We start from the raw sequence: 25617 nt of genomic DNA on the forward strand, positions 1-25617 counted from the left end.
CTACATTACATTGTTGCTTTGAGGGACACGGCGGTACCGCAAGGCAGGTGCATATCAATCCTTTTATAGGCAACATGCGCTGGACTTCATTATGTAATTAGCAGCACTGTAGAACACGGCATAGCGAGGAGAGAAAGCTCTTTTTGGCGCACCTGTACAACAACAACAAAACAACCTTTGCCCGCCACCTGCGTGCGCTTACAGGAATAAGCTAGCGCACTCTGTCGAACACACACGTGGCGTCGTCGTCCACATGTGCGGCGTTGAGCGTTAGCGCATAATGCTGCCAGCCGAAAGCAGTTCAGAACAGGGATTTTAGTTCTTAGCGAATCAAGTGTCCGGCGTTAATAGTCTATAGCCGCTCATCTGAACACTTTGGGCTCCACCCGGGGGGTTGAAGGTTGCTTATAATTTTTATTCATGCCTCGCCTGATTAGGTGTTCGGTCCCAGCATCCCTAGCGACGAGCGAATATTCAGGATATTGCAGTCAAAAGAACAACCGAGTCAGAGCATCGACATCTATAGCATTTCATGGCAAGTTGTTCGCACAGCTTAATGGAACCGTATATTCGGGCAATGCACTTCCTGCAATCACCCTCGCGTAGGCAACACCACTGACAGCACACGGCTTTGAACGGGGCACCGCGCATGACATCGGCATTGCGTGCTGCGACACCACGGGGAACACGCTGGTTAACAAGTTGCTAGCATTTTTCATTCAGGTAAGAAACGCCATGGCAAGCGTTTTTCTATTAGTGCATAGTTCTTGTTGGTGCTGCAGTGCCGAATGAAAATTTACGTGCCGTTGAATGACTGCGTGCATGTCATTGTTTCTAGAGACCTGCTGTTGCTTGCTCGTGCTATACGCAGAAAGCAACCTGTTTTAACATGCAAGTGCAGACTATGCTTTATATCTCCAAAATGTCAGCAGCCTGGTATGTTAAACTGGGCAAGCTACGAATCCTGAGAGTCGGGTAACAGATCGACGAGTCAATGGGAAAACCTGAACGTATGCTTTGAAACTACTTGCCGCTTTGAAAGAGGGCTGCAGTCGGTCAAAATTCATTATTTATTATACGAAAGAGCACAAAAAACAAACTGCTGGAAGACGTCAAAACGTATTTTGCCAGCCTTTTTAAAGACAGGTGCAGAGAATTGATTCCTGACCCAGAAAGATGCCATCATCTAGGGCCCCAAAAGTCATATTGCCGCAAATCATTCGAATCTTTATTTGTTCTTTTTTCGACAGCCGCCGGCATGCGGCCTTATCTCATTCTAGCACGCTGGTCAATTGTGCATTCTTTTGTGTGTGTGTGTATACTCGTTGTCACAAGAGGCAACTTTGTCCGCTTCTTTGTTGCGCAAGATGCGTCGAGATGTCTCGAAGATTCCGCCCACTCGCGTATGTTTCTGCAATGTTCCAGGTTGTGCTAGTCAGAGTTTGCGGCTTTATCTAGATGTTTCCTCTCCTTTAAATTGAGCGCTGATGAGTGGAGCGGGCATTCTTAGTTCGATGATCGACGAGCTCGCTTCTAACTATCGCCGACGCCGATTCGCTTAGTTCTTCTGCGGGCTCAAGTCTGCCCAATAGTTTGATTCAAGTGCAACGCCAGTGCCTTCGTTTCTGGCTACCGGACTTGTCACCGCTGCGTGAAGGTACAAAGTCCGTACAAAATATTTTCAAGCGAAATGCTAGCAAACTAACTTGCTTATTGGGTTGACTTACGCCCGCAAACAAGGGACAATTCAGCGGCAGTGACAGAAAATAGCGTGCTCGGCTGTCGTCGATGAAGAGCAGGCCTGCCGCTTTCTGCAAAAAATTTCGTGATCAGACACCAAAAACGCAAATACAACAATGTGAAAGCGATTATTCGACGCAAAACCAATCGCATCTCAAGTCCCAAAGGCAAAGTCACGTGCTAACAAGCAATACTTAGCGTCCCGGCTTTCGGTTCTCGCTAACAATCAGCGTTCCGATTCCTAAACAAAGCGTGGAATGACGGGCACAAAATGGCTGTAGACACTAGACATGCATTACTTCTAGTTAAGGAAGGAGGGGAGAGAGGATATTTGGGACGACATCCCTCAACTAGGACCGACTTTGTAGTCAAGTTAATGTAGTCGTCAATAGCCTTGTATGGGCTGAAATATACGGGGGAAAATGTTTGACTGATAGCGCTACTCAATGCAAAGGTTGAGCACCTTGTCCGGTGCGTAATTTTCATCTTCAGCGTACTGCCCAAAGTCAACCAGCGCTGCCAACCCTTAGCACTTAAGCCTATACACCGTGATATCAGCGATAACATTGATAAAAGATGCAGCCCAGTGTTGCTCCGTCAGTCAAGAAAGAGGAAGCTGGGCTGTCAGGCCTTGCGACTTACATTGCTGCACGTCGGTGGTATCGCAAACAATGAACGGAATCGAATCATCCAGGCGATATAGCTCGCAGGGAAGACGGATTGGCCAAGAAATGACAAAAAAAAAGCGCGCGACACGAGATGCAGAAACACCGGTAGAACGGCAGGCTAGGCATGCAGAGAACCGGAAAAGAGACCGTCAACGAAAACGCGCTGCGCCAAGCTATCGTTCATCAAACCCAGTTCAACACAATTAGAACCATCGCTAAATTTTCCTCTACCCGTGGAAGCAAATGGGCACCCAAATTAAGAAAAATTAAGAAACTAATACAATTAACCAAATCCCATATACTATATTATAGCAGCCTGATTCCCATGGCCAGAAAGAGGGTAGGGTGCGTGAAACCTCGAGCGTTAATCCTTATGATCAGAAACCGCAAGCTTGTGAGAGAAGACTAACATGGAAGGTGAATGCTGCCAAATTTTTATTTCTAAAAAAAAAACATGGGTATAAAAATATTTGTTAAAACAAAGGCTTATTTTTGAGAACATCGTGCCTGTATTTTTATCACTAAGCATATAAAGCTGGGCTAATTCGTGAAAGAGAGAAAGAAGAAAAAGAAGTGGCATGACATTAATGCCTGATATGTATGTACCCGATATTGTTATCTTGTCGCGATATACTTTTATGCCCTTGTCCTTTTCATACATATATGCCTGTTTCTAGAATAAACCTCAGTTGAAGTCCAGCGTTCGTGTGTGTCTCTTCTTTGTCCGTGTTTTTACGTGCGCTTTTCACAGTTGTGTATTTTTATATTTAGCACAGATACAGACGTGACATTTTGATATCAAGCTTTTCCATTTAGCTGCTGCTTAATTTTGAAAAATAGGTACAGGAGCACAAGAATTAAAATGTAGCACGCGAGATATGGGAAATTGCTTTTTAGCGTGCCATATCAACGGAAGCGCAGGACGATAGCAAGGGCAAGACTGGACGGGCCCATCAGGCAGTTTAGCAGCTCACCGTCTCGACAGCAAAGTGGAGCACGCAATCGTGTGCGCCCTATGGCACGATTCGCGGCGAAAGTTGTTTTTTCTTTTGTAGTTCGAGCGTTATGCTTAATCCTCGAATGCGTGATCGCGTGCATGCATTTCTTCGAGTTTCGCTCCGCAGTTGTTCTCCCCCCTACCACCTGTTAGACGCGCCATGATGGGTTTTCGCTCCGCGACCACCTGCCGCGGCTAGCAGCTTGCGTGTTATGCCGATGACTATTGTATGCGACTACGCCGACTGTGCGCCAACGACGACGACAGCAATGTACGTTCTTAAAGGAATACTTCCATTCGCCTCTCGGAGTTGTGATTATTTCCTTAACAAGAGATCAACTGCCTCCGTGACTTAAAGCTACGGGGAGCTTGCGCTTTCTACACACGGCCACTACAGCTGAAATTCAATGAAGGAAGTACAAGTACGCTTCTCACTTTGTGTGTAAACGTGTGCGCGTTGTGGGCTGAAAACGCACACGTGAACCTCACAATGCGCCAGCAATACATGCGCCGGCCTATAATTCGATGGCTTCATGTACGATAGACATGAAGGCGCATATAATGATTCTCTCCGTTAACGAAAGCCACGCGGAAGAAATCTGCTCGGAACCTTCTGCCGTGCCGCAGTTCGTCGTCACTAAATGGGCGTTCACTGTATACCAACACTCTAGCAGTGACAGCCAGAGGCAATGCACGTGCGCGTCAACGCTTCGTCCGTCCCTGACCTGGTGACCGCGCAACCACGCGGCTGCCCCGCGGGACCGCGTCCTCGACGCCGGCGACCGGTTTTGCGCATTTCACTATTCGCCAGCGCCGCGTCGCGCGTGAGAAACAAGCGCACCGCTATCCGCCAACGCGGTGTTATTTACATGACCGCAGAGTGCTTCTTCTACTCGCTGCGGTAACCTGTCGATTTCGACCTGTACCAGCATATTCATGGCTGTGGTTATAAGATGGACTTTGAACTGTCGTACCGCTTCGGTAATACCTCTGCGGATTCAAACCTGGTGAATAAGTGCGCTGCATACTGACACTGCCTTACCCGACCATCGACACTTCATTGCGGTTGGTTCGAACACAAGCAAACGCCACATCTACCGCGATGACGACATTCCGCATCGTATCTCTGCGGACTGTCACCAGTACTTCCTCCTTCCTCGAGTTACTATTAGTGTGACTAGCTCATAACTGCGGGGCAGTGCAAACCCGTGCAGAGCCTACTTTCCTTGTGTGTGGAAACGTTATCCGAGAAAGAAGCCAGAAGTGTAGCTCGCCTACGTTCTGCAGTGCAACGTTTAATTCTCCTGGTGATACTAACAGCTGTGCATATCAGCCTAATCCAGAAGGTAAGAGACATAAAACTTTGGTAACTTACCTCAAGAAAGCGGTCGCTTCGATTTGCTCATAGGCTCTTTTTCAAAATCTCTAAGGGCAAGAGCGAAAGTTTCTTCAAGTCGGCTATTTTCGTGGGGTGGTGTGTCAACTTCAAAGGTTGCATTAACTCCCATGAAGATGCGAGACAGCGCGGAATCCGAGCTTTTACTTGCGCTCTAAGCGTGAGGTGAAGAGAGAGAGACGTGAGATAAAAAGTTGTTGTGGTGCAAAAATACTTACTTTATGATAAGGTAACCATTTTTTTATTTTCACTGAACCTAAAACGACACCAGAGAGAAAATAGTCACAAAGCATAACACTTCTGTTACTGGATCGGAGTTGGACAGCGAAATTTGAATGGAAGCGTGCTTCGGTGAAAGTTCGCATGTGTTACGTCGTACTACTTGCTATGAACATAATCATAAACATCCTGTCCAGGAAGACCTTTAAATTATAGGATATAGCCTTTTAACGCTCGTAAATTTACCCTGCGTAAGAAGCAAATGCGCTTATTTAATACCGACTATAATGAAATCAGAAAATTGCCTCTGTTTTTTTTTTCTTGACAGGTTTCCAATGTTTCCGTATATTTCTACTGTTAAAAAGCATGGTGAATTCGGTAAATGAATAAAAATATTTTGCAGCTACGCTGTATCTGCAAGTCAGTTTCTATGGAAAATTTCGTACCTGCGCAGGAAGTGCGCAAGGAACAAAGGTGCCACAGCTAGGTCACTTACTTCCCTTGCTTGCATGTCGCAAACGTGTCTTCCGTGGCGCTCCTCCGCTGATTATTAGTACCAATTTTCTGCCCCAAAAGAAATTTTCGAAGTTTCGTGTTACCTGCAACCTGCGACCGCGGATAGTGCTCTGAAGACAGATATCGAAGCCAAAACTCCCTGCAGAATCCATCCCACTTGTCTAGAGCCCCCAATTGGTGCAACACGAAGCAGAATAAATCCAATCTTGATGCAGCTGACTCGTTAGGGGGCAATGCGTTTGCGTGTGCGGCACCCATTACTGTGCGGCTGCGCTAAAAAGCAAGGTTTATCAGTAAAAAGAATACCCCTTGCCTCAGTATCGAGCTGAACTTGCCCCACACTGCAGCGCTCGAGCGCTCATGTGCGGTAGATTCTGTAGATTGGTTTCATACAAAAGTCTATCAGTGTGGTTGATCAAAGCATTGAAGTATGGTGACTGCCATGCCACTTCAGGCATGCAGATGAAGTGCCCGAGCACCTAAAAAACCACTGAGCGCGAAATCCATAGCGAAATAAAAGTTCCAATCCATCGCCAACATCAGGTTGTCACTCTCAAAGGCTTCGCTAACCTCCGCTAACCGCTCCACAATGTGGTCACAGTGCGCGGCCTGATTTTTGCGCAGTTTTTTAGCTAACCTGTTAGCCTGATAGCCGTTCACAGGTTATGAGGCTGCATCGTTACCGTCATGTAACACACGATCGGGCAAAGACAACGTTGAAATGCATTGGCTCGTCCATGCGAAAAGTACAGTTGGCGGGCAAGCTTAAAAAGGAATGCAATAACCTCGGCGCATAAAAAGAGCCAGTGCTGTCATTTTGTATTCTTTTGTCTCCATTTTTTCGCGTTGGTCTTTTTTATGTACCACTACCATGTAAGAACTAAATGGCCCAAACAGCGATCTTGATCAATAATTTCGAAGAGCAATCAGGTGTTACCACACGGAAGAAATTTGCAGGGATTCCGTTTGTGCACTGCAATTCTCATAGGCTCAGAAAGTTGGTGCCACGTGTGACATCAATGTCGCCTTTCTTGGCTTGCACAAAGCTAACCCCAGTTTTTCAAGACAGAGGAGAAGAGACATAGAACCAGGATTCTTCCACAACGAACTCAAGACAAGCGCCATACATTCTGCTAAAAAAATTCTACGTGTGCTGTCCAAGCTTCGACAGCGTTCTTTATTTTGAGTCACGCGATGCATATACTGACACCCACTCTGAAGTTGAGTTGCAGAATTAGCATCAGAACACCTAAACCGTTTTACCAACTATTCTTCCTCGAAAAGAGAGGGGAGTAGTGGCTCATTTTCTTCATCTACAGTATCGTCGCTCGTATCAGTCCTATCTGGCAACTTATCAAGCGTTTTAACAAGCAACCTATTTCATATCTCTGATTGATACATATTCCGCAAACATCACTTTAACCGAAACATGGCTTTCGACATATGTTCATTTCCTCGAAAGTTTACTAAATGCATCATTTTTTTCAATCTACCGATGCGATATAGAACAGCCCATCGAGGTGGGGGCTCCTACTTACTATATAAAAAAGCTTATCATCCTCGTTTATTCGTAAATACAGCGATTTGGGAATAGTTTCGGCTTCTGTCAATATGTCATCAAAAAGTAACCTTTGGCATGTCTTACTGTAGTACACCCTCATCGCCACTTATATTTAACAGTGAACTTTACGACGCAATCAACGTGGTTCGTACGTGCTTTCTTTCTGCACCCTTAATTTTCGGCTACTTGTGTCTCCCTAATACTTCATGGAACTCGCCGCCACCTCACTGTGTCAGATTTCAATGCAGTTTTAGACTTGATTTCCACATTCTCACTCAGTTAGTTGCACAAACCACTAAAATAATATCTAATAGTTGAACCACTGTTGACTCAGTTTTGATCAGGCATTTACTAGGCATCTCCTATCGCATATCTACCGCGCATAAGTGATCACTGAGTGCTATCATTCTTCATCAACGCTAATGTGTCAAAGGTAATCAAGAATGTTAAAATCATATGAGAATGCAAACGAGCTTCATTCGACGGCACAAATAATTAGCTTTCTGCATTTTTGAAAATTTCTTTCCAGAGTTTGATGGCCATTCTGTTGAAACAAACTGGGGAATTTTTTTATTCAGAGTTCATGCACTCGCCCGCCGCAGTGGCGCTGTGGTTAGGGCGCTACGGGTGAATAAACCTGCGGCGGAAGCTAACAAAAAACGACTGGAAGATTGGTGGCTTAAAAGCAGAAAAGGGACATAATGCTCATAATGTAGAAACAAAAATTCAATACATTGAATGATGGTATAGTTAACCAATCTAAAACAATAATTAAGATATGGGGGAAAATGAGCATGATAGCAACTGCTACCACCCCGTTTCAAAGGGGACGCTCCTATACTCCATCCATTCATCCACTGCCGGACCCAAGTATTGCGGGTTGACTCCAGCCCGCTGCGGCCTTTTTCGATGGAGGTGAAAAGCAGGGCATTCATGTGCTGTGCTATGTCAGTACACGATAAAGAACCCCAGGTAGTCAAAATTTTCCGAGCCCACCACTACGACGCCTTTCATGACCTGAATCACTTTGTTACGTAAAACCCTGTCAACCAGACCAAACCACAGTTCATGTACTTGTTAAAAAACACATTCATACCTTCAGCATTACCACAAACATCTAGGCTTCATGGCATAACACACACAAAACGCTGAACAAAAATATGTATATCACTCCACAACTTTCAGTTCTGACACCCAATGGTCAGCGGGTAAAAACGCTTCTGATGGTATATAACATTTAAAAATGCCAAACGCAATTTCTTATCTAACACTCTCCCATCCATGCTCTGAACTGATTCTAGAAAATATTGGCGCCCAATTCACTTTCACTCTGTGACTGATGACCAGATCACTGACTGATCCCATAATTCTATCCGCGAGAGTCAGCGTGTGATACTTTTTTTATAATTCGTCCCTTTGATAAACCATTACAACTGCTTTGTCATGCCCAGAATCACTGTTGAAGTTCAAAGCATTGCTGCACTAATCGATAACCTTCCCGTTTACTCCTCTCCCGTTCACGATGGTATAACAGTCTAGTTATTAAAAAATATATACAAAATACATATAAAATAGAAAGTACATACAAAAATACAGCTATCATAAGAAAAATTTGCTAGCAATGACTTGATAAATATTCACTACCTGGTGCCTGGAGGTTGGAAAGGAGGCTTCATTGTATAAAACCCGCGATAAAACCTTCTGCGAACTACCGACTCACTTCTCTCACCAGCACATTCTGCAAGCTATTAGAGCATGCCATTTTTTCGGAGTTCGCTAATTTCCTGGAATCTCGTCTTTCATCTCCGTTCAGCATGGATTTCGGAAATCGTTCTTTCGTGAAATACAGCTCTCCCTCACGCATAATCTACATCACATCTTAGAGATCACATCTGAGATTTTTAGCAATGTGCTGATTGCATTTTCAGACTACGCGAAGAGATTCGACAAGGTCGCCAGCAAGTTTTATTTCACAAGCTAAACTAATTAGGTATTGTCTACATTCTTCTCAAATGAATTGAACGTTTTCTTACTAATGGCTAACAATTTGTTATAGCTAACGACCATAACTCCCCGCTTAAGGCTGTGCGCTCTGGTGTGCCGCAATTAAGGCACTGTTCTATGGCCTATTTCATTCCTTTATTACATAAACGACCTTCCATCCGCAATAAGCTCTAATATTCTTGTTTTCGCAGATTACTGTGCTATTTCTCATCTGTATTAATTGTATTATTGCCTATGAATTGTGTGCTGAAATATATTTTCCTACGTGCGTTCTGATTCTTTTTGTTTGTTTGTTTTAGTTGTTTTGTGTGTGTTTGTATGGAGCTCATTACGGCTGCCTGATCAAGTTTATTCTGTACTTGACCGTCTACTAGCCCCGCGGCTATCGGTCCAAATATTCTTTATGTATTTCGTTTCATACAAATAAAGATCACTTTGATTGAATGATTGATTGATTGATTGATTGATTGATTGATTGATTGATTGATTGAAATATATATTGGCAATGACGACACTATGCTTTAAAGAAGAAATCTAACTGCTGCAGAGAATTAGAGTAATGTATGGAAATTGGAACTTAATACTATTAAGTGTAGAGGGACGCATGTGTTTCTACAGATTTCGTTTCATCGCCTTGCTACAGAAACAGCATAGCTTTAGAGCCCATTAACTCCTGCAAATACTGCATAACAAAGAACGTAACATGGAAGAGGTGCATTAATATATAATCAATAATGCTGACAGCTTGCTAGGTTATCTTAGCCATAATTTATGCCAGCTCCATCTTTCTTTCAACTCTTTCCCTTTATGACACTATAATGAAATCAACTCGAGAATGCGTCATCAATATGGGATCCTGCTCATGTTAACCTAGTATACTCTCTTGTTCAAAATAATTTCATTCGGTTTGTACAGCTGAGTAACCAGTATATCAACCATAAAAATGTCTTCCATTTCCGTCTCTAGCCTCTCGACGTAAATTTGACGCTTAATTTTATTTCATAAGCTTTTTCTTGCCATGCTGTACATGACACCGAATTAATTACCGAACCACAGTGTCGCTCTCATTGCATTAATCGCGTACGTTGGTATCAACCGCTGTAAACCAAAAAAGGTTTTTTCTTCTTTTTCTATCATCCATTCCCCTTACTTCTCTAGAACGGAACCACTTCCCGCTGCAATCGTAATAACTTGTTTTGCAATTATTGAGCTATAGCATTATATAATTAGGTTAAAAGTGTTTCTATACTGTTTTACTTCGTGTATTATCACCTTGTGTTACCTTGAATCACTCGCCTATGTAATTTTCCTTACCCTGGGGGTAAATAAAGAAACAAATAAAGAAATAATCGGTCTCCCCTTATAGCGCACCTAGAAGCGTAGTTTGCAAGATGCCCCATGCATGGGGTAGCAGCTATATCGGAATATCAATGCAGTACCCAAATAAGCGCCTAATGAAGCAGAAGAGAACTTTGATGCAAGTAATTTTGTTTTCCAATATGAACTTACTCTCAAAGGCACCAGTGTGAACCAATATTAGGCAACCGTGAAGCTGTCTTCCCCTCCCCCCCCCCCAAAAAAAAAATGGTAAGGGAGAGAGAGTCGAATAATCTCGCATTCATGACAGGTGCCACGTGGTTTAGGACACCTTTTACTGCACTGTAGAAGCATGAAATTTTAACATTTGAGAATATTGTGCAATCGTGGCCGCACGACCACTTTACGTCATCATCCACATATCTTTCTCCTTGAATAAACATTCATGTGAATGTAACTTCCTCCGCTCACTTCCTGTCGTCTTCGTTTCTCCGTAATATGATGGCTGTGTATGGCTCGAGAAAAGTAACGGTATCACAGACAGATGTGGACGGTGGATGTGGATAAATGTCGCCTGAACACAGCAGGAGGGGAAGCGGTCTTTCCTTCCAAGTAATCGGCTAGCGCTTTCAGCTCAGGGTCTGATCGCTGTTGTTCTGCGAAACTGCTGGCGCTTACCGGTCCCAAAAAGGCGTAATCGTCATCGTCCTTCGGGGAAGAATCGACGGGAGCGCGGGATAAGCAGTCTGCGTCGGAATGCTTCCTGCCCGACTTTAGACTACAGTCATCTCAAGTTCTTGAAGTCGTAGGCTCCATCTGGCAAGGCGGCCGGAAGGATCTTTCAAATTAGCCAGCCAGCAGAGCGCGTGATGGTCGCTTACCACCTTGAATGGTCGGCCGTATAGGTATGGACGAAACTTACAAGTAGCCCAGATGATCGCAAGGCACTCCTTCTCGGTCGTCGAGTAATTGACTTCGGCTTTTTTGAGGGACCTGCTAGCGTAGGCGATTACTTTTTCCTGTCCGGCAGTCTTCTGGACGAGAATGGCTCCTAGGCCTACACTGCTCGCGTCGGTGTGAATTTCGGTCTCGGCGTTTTCATCAAAGTGGCCAAGTACAGGAGGGCATTGCAGGCGGCGCTTAAATTCGTCGAAGGCTTCTCCTTGCGGCGCGTCCCATTTAAAAGGTACGTCAGCCTTTGTAAGCTGCGTCAACGGTTCCGCGATCCGCGAAAAGTTTCTGACAATTCGTCGATAATAAGCGCACAGCCCAAGGAATCGGTGCACAGCTTTCTTGCCGGCAGGCGGTGGGAATTGTGCGATTGCAGCTGTTTTCTCCGGGTCTGGGCGAATACCGTCCTTGCTAACGATGTGACCTAGGAATCAGAGTTCTTCGTAGGCGAAGTGACACTTCTCTGCTTTTAGCGTTAGCCCCGATGACTTGACGGCTTCCAGCACTGTCTGTAATCGTTTTAGGTGGTCTTCAAAGTTTGACGAGAAGACAACAACGTCGTCCAAATATACCAAACAAATTTGCCATTTCAAGCCTGCCAGGACTGTGTCCATTACTCGTTGAAACGTGGCTGGTGTGGAGCAGAGGCCAAATGGCATCACCTTAAATTCATAAAGGCCGTCCGGTGTGATGAATGCAGTCATCTCGCGATCTCTTTCGTCGACCTCAATTTGCCAATATCCGCTCTTCAGGTCCATCGATGAGAAGTACCTTGCATTGCAGAGCCGGTCGAAAGTGTCGTCGATGCGGGGAAGCGGGTAGACATCCTTCTTCGTTATGCTATTCAAGCGGCGGTAATCAACGCAGAAGCGAAGTGTGCTGTCTTTCTTCTTGACCAAAACGACTGGTGCCGCCAGGGGCTGTTCGATGGCTGGATTACGTCATCACGCAGCATTTCCTCAACTTGATCGCGAATGGCCTGGCGTTCTCGCGGCGATACACGATAAGGGCTCTGGCGCAGAGGTCGGGCGTGTTCGTCCGTTATTATGCGATGCTTGGCCAGTGGTGTTTGTCGTACCTTAGATGACGATGAGAAGCACTCCCCGTAGCTTCGAAACAGACTGAGAATCTGGTCTTTCCTGTTGTGGGTCAATGCCGGGTTGATGTCAAATGTGGGCTGACGGAATAGGTTCGGTGCGTCTTCCAGCGTTTGGTCGTGGAGGGTGAATACATCTTCGAGGTCCGCTAATTCGTCGAGAAAGGCGATCGTCGTGCCCTTGTTGAGATGCCGATATTCTTCGGTGAAGTTTGTTACCAGAACCTGAGCTTGACCTCTCCGGAATTTCGCGATGCCTCTTGCGATGCCGACACCTCGTTCTAAGAGCAATTGGATATTTCCTTCGACGATGCCTTCAGCGGTTTCGATGTTTGCGCTACCTACGCAGACTGCGATGCTTGATCGGGGCGGGACGGTCAATTCTTCATCGAGGACGTTTAGGGGGATGTGTTGCATCGACGTCGTCGTAGCAGGAATGGCTTTGTCTGCAGAGAGCTTGATGAGCTTGGATCGCAGGTCGATGATAGCCCTATGTTCATTTAGGAAGTCCATGCCTAAAATCACGTCGCGGGAGCACTGCTGCAAGACCACAAAGCTGGTGGGGTAAGTACGCCCATTTACGGTTATTCTTGCAGTGCATCATCCCGATGGAGTAATCAGGTTCCCACCTGCAGTGCGAATCAGCGGGCCATCCCAAGCGGTGGTAACTTTTCTGAGTTGAGAGGCTAACGGTCCACTAATGACTGAATAGTCAGCTCTGGTGTCTACTAGGGCAGTGACTCTGCGACCGTCGATATCAACTTCAAGGTCACTTGTTCGCGTCCTCGCATTGCACGTGGGCCTTAGTGTCCGATCTCGGCTCCGTCGTTTCTTCAGGTCATGGCCGGGGCATACCGTAGTTACTGCGCTGGGCGGCGTTGTCTGCTTGCAGTATGGTCGTGATATCGTCGATGACGTCGTGTGGAGCGGCGGTGAAATGGCTGCGTCGTCGTTAGTGGTCGTCGGCGGCGGAGGATGTTCGTCATTTCGCCGTTGAGCAACCTCACCTCCAAAGGTTGCTCTGTTCAGTTTCCCCTGCGCGGGCTTGGGGACCTTCCGCGCATACTCTCATCATAGGTACGGTCTGGCAACGCAAAGCGGGCCCTGTACGGCGATGGAGATCTGAACCGACGGCTTGGTGGCGTAGTCTCACCGCTACGCAGGTAGTTGTCAATTTCTTGTGGTCGTTCACCTGGGCGTTGTCGTGGAGCGTCGACTGCAAATCCGCGGAGACCGACTCGTCGGTACGGGCAGTGGCGCAGAATGTGGCCGGCCTCACCGCAGTGGAAGCATAATGGCCGGTTGTTTGCAGTCCTCCAGGCGTCGCACTTCCTGGGGTTTGGGGGTCGTTGGTAGGCTTGGCGGGCGGGGGCCAAGGGGCGGCTTTCAGGAACAGGACGGTAGCGGCGAGGGCTGGGAAAGTCATCACGTCGGGGCGGAGGGCGACGTAATGCACCAGCGTAGTTCATTCCTGTTGCCTCTTGAGCTGGAACAGTAGCAGCCGTCGCTTGAGGAACGCCCAGCGCCTGCTGAACTTCTTCACGGACGACGTCCGCGAGCGTCGCTACCTGGGGTTGTTGCGATGATGGCAGCATTCGGCGGAGCTCCTCTCGCACGATCTCCCGGATGAGGTACCGAAGGCTCTCTCCGCATGCAGATGTGCTGGGGTAGTGGCATGAGTAGTTTGGTTGAAGTGGTCGCTCGTAGTGGCGCATCCGGGTATCCAACGTCTTCTCGATGGTCGATGCTTCACTCTAAAATTCTTCCACAGTTTTCGGCGGGTTCTGGACAAGCCCCGCAAAAAGCGACACTTTAACGCCTCGCATTAAGAATTTCAGTCTGTCATCTTCGGTCATGTTAGGGTCGGCGCGGCGAAACAGGCGTTTCATCTCCTCTACGTAGGCCAGGACGGGCTCCTTTGGTAGTTGAATTCTTGATTGGAGGAGGGCCTGAGCTCTTTCTTTTCCGACAGAACTTGTAAAGGCCATCAAGAACTGTGCTTTGAATATCTCCCAATCCTTGAAAGAAATCTCGTGATTTTCAAACCAAACTCGGGCATGTCCTTGAAGAACAAAGTAGACCTGCCTGAGTTTCGCAGCGTCGTTCCAACCGTTGAATTCTGCCACACGGTCGAAAAGGTCCATCCAGTCACCCGCATCTTCATCCGATCGTCCATGGAAGCAGGGGAGCTCACGGGGTTGGACAAAAACAACCGGTGCTGTAGGCTGGGCCATTGTCAGCGTCGATGCCTTCCGAGATCGACTGGGGTCAAGCAGCAGACCGTGTTCGGGTTGTAGGCCTTGAAGTCGGCGGCTGGCTCGGTGACCTGTAGGCTGGTCTTTCCAGGGCGACAGGAACACGGCTTGGGTCTTCGCTTGAACGATCAAAGGCAGCACCTCCACCAGATGTCACGTAGTGGTGACGAGGTCGACGACAAAAATTAAGGGGTCGATGATTGCTCTAAAGAAACTGTTTATTTGGGCTGACTTGCGCCCGCAAAAGAACTAAGCAACTCGGCGGCGGCGATAGAAACAAACGTGCTCGTCGATCGTCGAACAAAGGATGCTCGTCACACTCGGCAACGCTCAATTTAAAGGCTGCACAGAACAATCTAGATAACGTCGCAAACAGCTACCAGCACGGGCTGGAACATTGTGGAAAGACACCCAAGTGGTCGGAACCTTCGAGACAGATCTCGGTGCATCTTGCGCTACAACAAAACTGATAAAGGTGTGACTCGCGACATCGAGCATTAACAAACAAAGATTACGGAACTGATACGCGGTCCAGAATCAGAGTGATAAGCCTGTATGCCGGCGGTTGTCAAAAAAACAACAAATACTGTTTTGAAGGTTTCGCGGCTATATCAACCATAAAAAAGATTTTCCGTTTCCGTCTCTACCCTCTCGACGTAAATTTGACGCTTAATTTTATTTCATAAGCTTTTTCTTGCCATGCTGTACGTGACACCGAATTAATTACCGAACCACAGTGTCGCTCTCATTGCATTAATCGCGTACGTTGGTATCAACCGCTGTAAACCAAAAAAGGTTTTTTCTTCTTCTTTTTCTATCATCCATTCCCCTTACTTCTCTAGAACGGAACCACTTCCCGCTTCAATCGTGCTAACTTGTTTTGCAATTATTGAGCTATAGCATTATATAATTAGGTTAAAAGTGTTTCTATACTGTTTTACTTCGTGTATTATCACCTTGTGTTAGCTTGAATCACTCCCCTATGTAATTTTCGTTACCCTGGGGGTAAATAAAGAAACAAATAAAGAAATAATCGGTATCCCCTTATAGCGCACCTAGAAGCGTAGTTTGCAAGATGCCCCATGCATGGGGTAGCAGCTATATCGGAATATCAATGCAGTACCCAAATAAGCGCCTAATGAAGCAGAAGAGAACTTTGACGCAAGTAATTTTGTTTTCCAATATGAACTTACTCTCAAAGGCACCAGTGTGAACCAATATTAGGCAACCGTGAAGCTGTCTTCCCCCCCCCCCCCCAAAAAAATGGTAAGGGAGAGAGAGTCGAATAATCTCGCATTCATGACAGGTGCCACGTGGTTTAGGACACCTTTTACTGCACTGTAGAAGCATGAAATTTTAACATTTGAGAATATTGTGCAATCGTGGCCGCACGCCCACTTTACGTCATCATCCACATATCTTTCTCCTTGAATAAACATTCATGTGAATGTAACTTCCTGTCGTCTTCGTTTCTCCGTAATATGATGGCTGTGTATGGCTCGAGAAAAGTAACGGTATCACAGACAGATGTGGACGGAAGCAAGACAATGGAAGGAGACGAACAAAACGCTGTTAGAAGGAAGGACATGAACACTCTACTAATTCGTGGCTTGCCCGTGCAGATGCAACAGACTTCGGGCCACACGAACGAAGAGGTGAGGGCAGCTTCCAAATCACGCGGTCTGTCCGTCCGCCCAGCGTGTTCTTCGAGAGGGATGCGGTTCCTGGGCATGGAGTGGGCACCTCTGCGACTGCCGCTGCACCGGCGCCTGGAGACCCTAGCGGCGCTCTACTTCACCTTCTCGTTCCTGGCCGAGGGCGTCACGGGCTCGCTGCTGCTCCTCTACGTGCTGCTCTGCACGAGCATATATCCGCTTGCTCTGCTGTACGCCGGCTGGCTCTACTGGGACCGCAACACATGCGAACGCGGAGGCCGACGGAGCGACTGGGCGCGCCGCTGGACCATCTGGAAGTGAGCAGCCTTTCCTCGTGGGTATAAATAGTCAGTCAAGCCAACTTGAAGTGATAGCGTCGCAAGCCTACTCCATTCGATGTGACATATATGTCGGCGTTGTGAGCGAACGACCACGAGCATGCCATGCCCCTGGCAGGAAACTACGCGGGACACTGATTGCTAACGGGGTTGTGTGATGTCACGAATAGGGCATGAACGAGTTGGCACGAGCTGTCTACTTATCCACTGAGATGCAAAAGAGAGACGTGAATGGAATCAACTAGGGCCCTTAAATTCTGAGCAAGCACGATACCACTAGGTCACTTCGGCACATTCGTGCATGGCTTGGGTGAAGTGCTTACTTATATACATGTCTGGGGATCTTTCATACGCTGTGGTAGCCGGCTGTATGGTAATAAGAATGTGCGAGATAATATCGATACAAATCAAGGAATTATTGATCATGTGGATAGCAACGTCCGCGTATGCGAGCGAGGATCTGCAAAGAAAACCGCAGACAGCAGTCATGAACTCTGTGGCATCATGCCCTGAAAAAGGGTGATTATTGTTTATCAGGCTGATAAACAATAGTATTTTGAAGAGCGCAATATTTGACTGAATGAACCATAAGATCGTTTAATACAACTGTCATGTGAGGAAGTCCTATCCTAGGCGAAGGTTTGCCACCATAAGTGCTTCCCAAAAGTGTACGCAATCCTTAACTGAGGAACAACACCGCGCCTTCCTATCAAACGAGTGTCACCTAATTATCAAACTCGCAGACATGGAGATATCATCCCCCGGCGCTTCGTAGAAATAGATAACAACGCGCACCTCATAGCAGCCATCTGCTACAAGAGTGCACAGTGCTAAACTGTTTAGAGGCCATGGTTATATGAATGTGCTTGTAAATAAAACAGAAAAATCGTTGGCTTGTGACTACTGACTAGGACCCCAGAATTTACGATGGACAAACTCACAAGCAAGCAGCAAATGCAGCTCCCTCATAGCACTGCGACATCTGGAGTTCAGATACATCATTTCCAACAAATCAGTCACCGGTGAATAAGAATTAGCACAAGACGAAATAACTATGGCGTGGACGTTACCCTGCGCCTGCTGCTGAGGTCGAGTGATTGCTCTTACCAGAAGAAAAAGTTCGCGAGCACAATCTGTAGTGGAGAAAGGCGAAAAAAAAAAAAGAAAGCCTGAGCGTTGCTGCTGCACGTGCACGGTACATCGCGCGCCACTTGTCGAACACAACCAACGTTTCGTTGAACGCATCAAAGTTCACCGACAGTTGGTTTACAAGGAAGGAAAGGCGCAGTATCTGTCACTGGTGGTATCCCGCTGGCACATCTCGCTGACAACACAGCAACGCTCTTTTTACGAATTTTTGCAGTGCAGATTTTGCGATGACACTCGGAATTATTTTTCGCTCTTTTATGCCTTAATTATATTTTTAAGTGACTCTCATGACACACTTCGGATCATATGACGCATTTATTTCGATCATTCAGGCAGACCCATCTCTTTCCTGTTGGTGTGGCGTACCACCCCTTTGACGTCGACATTACTCGTATGGCTATTTCAAAGTCCGATTGACGTCCGATTTTACCATTTTGGCTCTAATAAATAACTAATCACCCTGCAGAAATTTTTTATCTTCTTTCGGTTACAACCAGTCGGTTGAATGTAACTATTACTAAAACGGCTACACGTGTTCGGTAGGCGCATTTTGAACACACGACCTTGCCGATATTGCCTAGTAATGGTTTCGCATTATTAATAAAAATAAAAAAATGACTGGACAATTAGGCTCCGCCTTTAAGGGCGACACGTGACAGCGTTGAAGGCTCCCTTTGAGGATTCTCGTTCGCGTTCATTCACTTGGCTAATCACTATCAGTAATTTTTATGTTTTGCCTCTATTATCCCGCTCATAATAAACATGCAGCCGTAAACATTATTAGAAAGACCACCCACCTAAGTATAACTCCGCGCTTTAACCGCACCCTATATAGAAACGTGGCTGTTTGGCCTAGGGGCTGCGTGTCTACTGGACCAGGCTCTCCGATCTCCATGTCGGCAGCGCCTGTCCACTCGGCCTTGTCACACGCGGTATCCCTACGTTACACTAAATCAAGATCAGTTATTGTACGCCCTTGCCGCCAGCCAAAATCGTGCCCGTGACTCCTTGCTCATTGCACTGACGCGGACAACGTCAACGCCGTATTTTGTGGAGTACTCTGTAGCGTTAATAACGTGCTTTCGAGGCTTTAAACGGTGGAGGAATATCCGGATAGCGAAACGTCGGCTTCTATGCCAGTTTCTGTTTTGAGTGCGGTAAAAGTGTTCAGCCATGCCTCGGTTTTTGTTGCGTTGGTCTACCTTTCACAGGCAGCATAAAACATCGGCCCTACATCGGTACTATTCTGGCGATGTACTGGTCCTGTGATGTGCCGGACATTGCCAATACATACCAGTAATGGGCCAATGTATTGTGCTGGCTGAGTTGTAACGACTTGTAATAGAGGAAAAAGGGAACTACGAAAAGGTGGCTTACAAAAAAATTAAAAAGACATCAAAGAGCCTATCAGTCACGCCTAAGGACAGCCGAGTAATTTCTTCGCTTCGTTTACTTTAGCTATTTGTATGCATGGAAATTAAAGTGCTTGAATTGTACAGTGTGCTGAAGAACTATAGTACAACCGCTCGAACATTTAACTCTATAGATAAAAACGATAGCTTGGACGGGCTTGGACGGGCTTGGACTGAAGTTAGCGCCACAAAGTGTTAGCTGCCGGGTGGGAGACCGCCCTATAGTGCTATAGACTAGTCCTCGTTACGTTTCTGGAGGCTGACGACAGCCGGTGCGCAGTTCACTTGACTGTAGAGGCAACCTCATTGACTGCTTTTCCGTTTGTAATCGATCTCCGTGTGCACAGCGCGAGCACGAGGAAGTTTTTCCTTACTTTGTTTGCTTTTTCAGGCTCACACACGCGCCCAGACAACGCGGGGTAGTTTATCGTAAAAAACCACTGGTCCTTCACGAGCCCGCTCTCCACGCGGTGATCGGGCACAGGCTAAAAACCCTTCAAGTCGAAGCGCTGACCAGCTAACATCAGTCACTGCAGACATACCGAGAATACGGTCTCGCACCCGTCGATTAACAATTATTGGCCCTGACATCGATCCAAGCCACGCTGTCGATAAGTCGTGTTAAGTATGTGATGTACATTGGGACGGCGCAAAGGACACGCACACTGGAAAGAAGAGGGACAGAAAGATCGTCCACTACGGAGGTGCATATCACTCAGAGCTTCGCAACGACGAAATAAAGAATACGGAATCATAATGTTTCTAACGCCAGCGCATTATCGCAGCCAAAATGAAGCATAAAAAAGTCAGAAACACTATTAAATGACCGAATCTCAGGATATTTCCTTTTTGTGTCTTTTGCTCTGTTTCAATGTACATCGTGAACCAGCGAACCCTATGATTAGTACTTAGGTGTGTGGACGGCTGTAGGAAAGAATACTTGATTTCAACAGTACTCAAAATTATACTGACGTGCCCGACGCCTTCCTGGGCGCGAAGCTATCTCTACTGTTTGAAGGCTCGTTATTATTACGATAGCGTTAAGCCCCTTTCACCTGAAAATACGGCGTCGTCGTCGCGAATGCTAAATCCTGACCTATGATAGCTGAAAGTTATTATGGACGAACATCGATTGGTCAGCGGGCTGTGTGACGTCACGTGACCATGAGCGAGCTGGCAGCAGATTCCGTCACCTATATTGCAGTCTGAAGAGGATATGGCAATCGAACCGCAGCTCTTGGATCCAGGGTCAAAATAATAATCATGTTCATTTAACATCGAAAGATTCTGGGAGCGGCGACAAAAAGCCAGTAAAGTTTGCCGAGGCGACGCATCCTACATAGATTTTGCACTAAAAACTGCCTGGAGTATTGCTACAAGAAAGAAACGTACATTGATTCGGACTTCTCATTAACTCGAAATAAATACGGAAGCGTGTAGCACATTTGACAGCCGTGATTTATGCACCCTTTGTTACAAAGTATTTCTATCTCGCTTGTATACAGTATTTTGGCTTTTCGTATTGCTATTGCAACCTTAACAGCCGCAACATGAACGTTTTAAGATACAAGAGTATATAGTCTGCTGAAAAATATAGCGGAATGATCCGCTTTTGAAAAATCTAAATATTTCAAGAACAAAAAGGTTTTGCTCAAAGGACTCAGCAATAACTTCTTTTCGGATGAGTAAGCGGATTTTGGCCGAAAAGTGTTTCCTGAATATATGCTCACTTGGCGTTAGTTATGTATAGCTTTCACAAAAACTAGGTACTCATATAAATAAGATCTTTTCAAAACACTTTAGAAAAAAGATGGAATGGATATAGGGCGATTATTTCATATTATTTTTATCTCCACCGCTATGAACGATCACGAGTTTAGCAATCTGCCTTTTTTGGGGGAACATGGCATGTTCAGTCATTATCATCATCTTTATTTTCGTTTTGAGACACGCGCACTACGTAGAATGACAAGCATTACCGAAGAAGGAATACGTCAATTAAACACATATCCTAACTGAACATCTGCTACATGTTCCACTGGTGAAATGTTCATGTCATCAATGTCAAGTGACTTGCTGTTGCACAAAGCCAGGTGGCAACTTTGATTTCGATCATTATCGGTTGGTGACAGGAACGCAGTGGAAAGAATCTGCGAGTGCTGGCATTTCACATTCCTGCGAACATCATTGAAGCACTAAGTAAGCGTTAAAATCACCTGCTAGCCTTTTACCACTCACTGGCTTGTTGACAATTAAACTTTGCACCGAATAATTAGCTATTTTAACGCGATTTAAAATTTTGTTTACGTTTTGCCACACAGGATCGCTCCTTTTAAATACATCTCTGTTGAACAGTTTTTCTACGTGGACTCCTGCCGCCTGTCGAAGGTAACAGGTAACACAGTTCCAGCATGTTTCGAAACGCACAAGAATATCCAGTAACCTGGTTTAGATAATGCTGCTTTAAAAGTCCGTTTTCTTTTTTTTATAATTTTGATACATTCTGCGGTTATCTACGGGTAAATCTCACTATATACCCCTAAGCCACGCAGGCATGTTCCTACGGGTTGCTGAATCCACGTCGGATCGTCTTCCAAATAATGTGGCAGCTTAATTACGATTACGGACTCATGAGTATGCATTAGATAAAAACAGAGGAACAATTAAATTCAGCGATTAGTGATTAAACAGGTAGCAGTTGTAGTGCATTCACGGGAATGGCTATCCGCTAAGGAGAGCCGTAGAGTCGGGTCTTTAAGCATGTCTCGTGACATCTTAAAAGCAGAGTGTCCCCCAAGACTCCTATTGGTTCGGCGGTAACTGGAAACGTGTCGGTAGTCCTTGCTGGGCAATATTGGTATCACACTTCTGTCGTCCTGAAGTGATCCGTCTTTCCGCGTGAGTGAGAAGAGAGAAAACGAATTCGAATTCGTAACATCACAGTGCCTTGAGTGACATGTATTTCTATACATTACGTCCCAGAAGCAATTGTTCTGCCATTATAATCTGCTCGCAATAATTTGCTCTGCGTTAAATGCACTCACATTATTTTGTGGAGCTTAATTAGTCATGTAATTTATTGCTTTCCAAAGTGACAATGGCATTTATGAAGAGGATGCTGGACATACGGTCCCTCGTGACGCCAAATAAATATCACCAAGTTTTTTCAGCTGAAAAATAGGCACTCGAAGATAGGCCGCCGCTGACTACTTTCTTGGCTGCTGATAGCACGCGTAATTCGGAATTAAAGGATAAGGTAAAAATCAGTGTGCACGACTATACCAGGACAGATGTTATGTCCAGCTTACGGTTTTTAAAGTTATTATTCGTTGAGTTCAATGCCTATGTAAAAAGCAGGATTCCAATAGCGCTAAATCTGTATGAAACAGCGAAACCAGTTGCAACGTGGGATTTCATTGTTCGCACAATAACGCCCTGTGCAGGTGCTGAAAACCATTAAACATTTTACGCGATAATAAAGGTCCCGCTCAACAGAACACCTGACGTTGCCGTCATCGATGTTGCGTCACGAAAATCCTGATTGGACGACAAGGTGATGGCGTCACAGCCACCTGAGCTTGCGTGGAATTTTCAAACGCCCTACAACGCTCACATGAAACATGTCCCACGAGGAATGAAAGTTATTAATGCAAGATATGCAACGCAAATTCAAGGTGACTGCATGTCTTAACTTAATAAACTGCTTTATTTCGCCTAAAGCATGCCCTTAAGATAAATCTGCTGAACCCTGTGCCCCACGTAGACGCTCTTTTGTGGCTTCAGAGTCCTACGTTATTGTGACGTTTCTATATAAACTATTAATGAGATTTTTAGTGCGGAAGCACCCCCGCAAAACCACAGGCGGCGCCTCCTCTGCCACAAACCGTTATCCTGTCTTACGTTCAAGGCCCCGATTAAGTATCTCCTTAATATTTGGGAAGTATGGTAGCCGAATTGTACCTAAAAAGGTACGCTCGTGATTTTCGTAAATGTACAACAACAGAACGGCGCAGGTACTTCCGGGACTACTTTCCTATCCGGCTGGTGAAAACTTGTGAGCTGCCGGCCGACCGCAACTACCTGTTTGGCTGCCACCCACATGGGATCATGTGCGCGGGCGCCTTCTGCAACTTCGCCACTGAAGGGACCGACTTCAGCGCCACCTTTCCGGGAATCCGACCCCACCTGCTCGTGCTGCGCGGCCAGTTCTCCTTCCCCTTGCACCGAGAAATGATGCTTATGGGCGGTAAGTCTCTTACTGCACTTTCTAGCTCGCTGTCTGCCATTTCCTCCTGAGTGAGGGCTACAATTCCTCTCATCAAGCTGGAGTGCATTCTCTACTAGCTTACCACCTGACTAGCCCCGAAACATAGCTAAATTGAGCGCATAAGCACGGACACAGCGAATATACCAACTTTTCATTTCATTTCATTTATTTTCCTTAAGGACCCGTTGAGGGGCATTACATAAGGGGTGGGTACATTATTCGTGGGCGGCAAGTGTTAACCCGATGAAAAATGAGCATGAAGATTGTCAGCGAAGGTCGCGGAGCACATGATGGCTGCAATGTCTCTGGGAAGGTCGTTCCAGTTAACAATGGTACGGGGGAAAAATGAGGCTGCAAAAGTAACCGTGCGGACACGTGGACGAGAAACCTCGGAAGGATGACAAGTGCGATGAGATATGTGGGTTGGCGGGACGATGTAGGGCACGCAGGAAAGTGAACTGTGATAAAAATTGTAGAATAAGCAAAGGCTGGCGATGCGACGACGAACTGAGAGGAGTGATAACCCTGATTTATCTTTCAACCCTGACACACTGATGTCGTAGGAATATGAAGAATGAATGAACCTGGCTGCTCTGTTTTGTACTGCTTCAAGTGCGTTGATGAGGTAAGCATGATGCGGGCTCCGAATAGGTAAGGCATATTCTAATTTTGATCTGACAAGTGTTTTGTATGCTAGCAGTTTTACATGATCGGGGCCAAGGCGGAGATGACGTCTTAAGAAACCTAGTGTTCTATTAGCAGTTGAGATAATATTAGTGATGTGTGCACTCCAGGACAGGTCGTTACACAAGGTGATACCTAAATACTTATATGATAGACAAGACTTTACAGGGTCGTTACTAATTACGTATGGGAAATCAAGCGGATTATGGCGGCGGTGAAAAGACATACGTTTACATTTATGTGGGTTAAGTTCCATTAACCAAACGTCGCACCATTCCTGAATGCGGTTAAGGTCGTCCTAGAGAGAAGTTTGGTCAATAATAGTAGTAACATGAGCGGTAAATGACGCAGTCATCTGCAAACATGTGAGTTTTAGAATTGATGTTGCCTGGTAAGTCATTGATATAAATTAAAAAGAGAAGGGGGCTGAGTGCAGAGCCTTGAGGGACACCAGATGTTACAGGAATGGGGTTAAAATTGTGACCGGTAATAGTGACAAACTGCGTGCGATTAGTGAGGAATTCTTATATCTAGTTTAAAATATCATTAGGCAAGTTTAAGTATGACAGTTTTATAAGTAATCGTTTGTGTGGTACCTTGTCGAACGCTTTTGCATAATCTAGGAAGATGGCATCGGTCTACAGGTTAGTGTCAACATGATCATGCAAATCATGAAGGAAAATAGCAACCTGTGTTTCACTGCCTTTTCTAAAACCGTGTTGTGACGGATGAAAAAAGTTGTTACAGTCGAGGAAGCTCATGATGTTTGTGTAAATGACGTGTCCCTTGAGTTTGCACGGTACGCTTGTAAGAGAAATGGGGCGGTAATTTAGCGGTGAATTTATTTTTTATTTTTTTGCCTGATTTGAAGACTGGCACGACCTTACCACTTTTCCAGTCGTCTGACATTCGTCCCGATGAGAGTGACTGCGAGAAAAGCAAGCATAAAAATTCGGCAGAAATATCCCTGATATTCTTTAGGAGCTTCAAGTTAATATTGTTAATACAGGATGAAGATGGGGAGTTTCATAGTTTCTATTAAGGACGAAATACCTTATGACAAGAAAATTACTGGTGGCATGGCACAACCTGTTTGTGAATGTAGCTTCGAAAAAGGCATTTCAGACTCGTTAGTAAATACAGATGCGAAGGCAGCATTGAAGATGGTGGCACCTGACTCATCTGAGAGCGTTATCTCAGTTGCATGATGTGGGTTTATGATTTGCCAATATTTTCTCGGGTTACTTTTTAACAGATTGGGTACGTCTGAGTAGAAGAACGTGTGTTTGGCGTAACGAATAGCGGAGAGATATGATTTTTCAGCTTCGTGATATTTTGCCCATGCGCAATTCGTATCATGAAACCTGGCGGAACGGTAAAGACGCTTGTTCT

The 25617-nt window shown here is 45.8% G+C and overlaps 1 protein-coding gene across 1 annotated transcript in view; it reads left to right on the forward strand.

The window, feature by feature from the left end:
* Window positions 1–267: 267 nt before the first annotated feature.
* The window catches only part of LOC146209745 (2-acylglycerol O-acyltransferase 2-like), a 40141-nt gene continuing 14791 nt past the window's right edge, over window positions 268–25617 (forward strand). Inside the window, exons 1-3 of the mRNA XM_084603413.1 lie at window positions 268–723; window positions 16343–16692; window positions 23288–23520. Coding sequence (XP_084459539.1) covers window positions 16343–16692; window positions 23288–23520 — 583 coding nt within the window. The 5' untranslated portion in view covers window positions 268–723. The remainder of the gene's footprint in view (window positions 724–16342; window positions 16693–23287; window positions 23521–25617) is intronic.

The sequence above is a fragment of the Amblyomma maculatum genome, chromosome 1 (assembly GCF_055883805.1).
Source record: "Amblyomma maculatum isolate TAMU_Amacu chromosome 1, ASM5588380v1, whole genome shotgun sequence".
Classification (NCBI taxonomy): Eukaryota; Metazoa; Arthropoda; class Arachnida; order Ixodida; family Ixodidae; genus Amblyomma; species Amblyomma maculatum.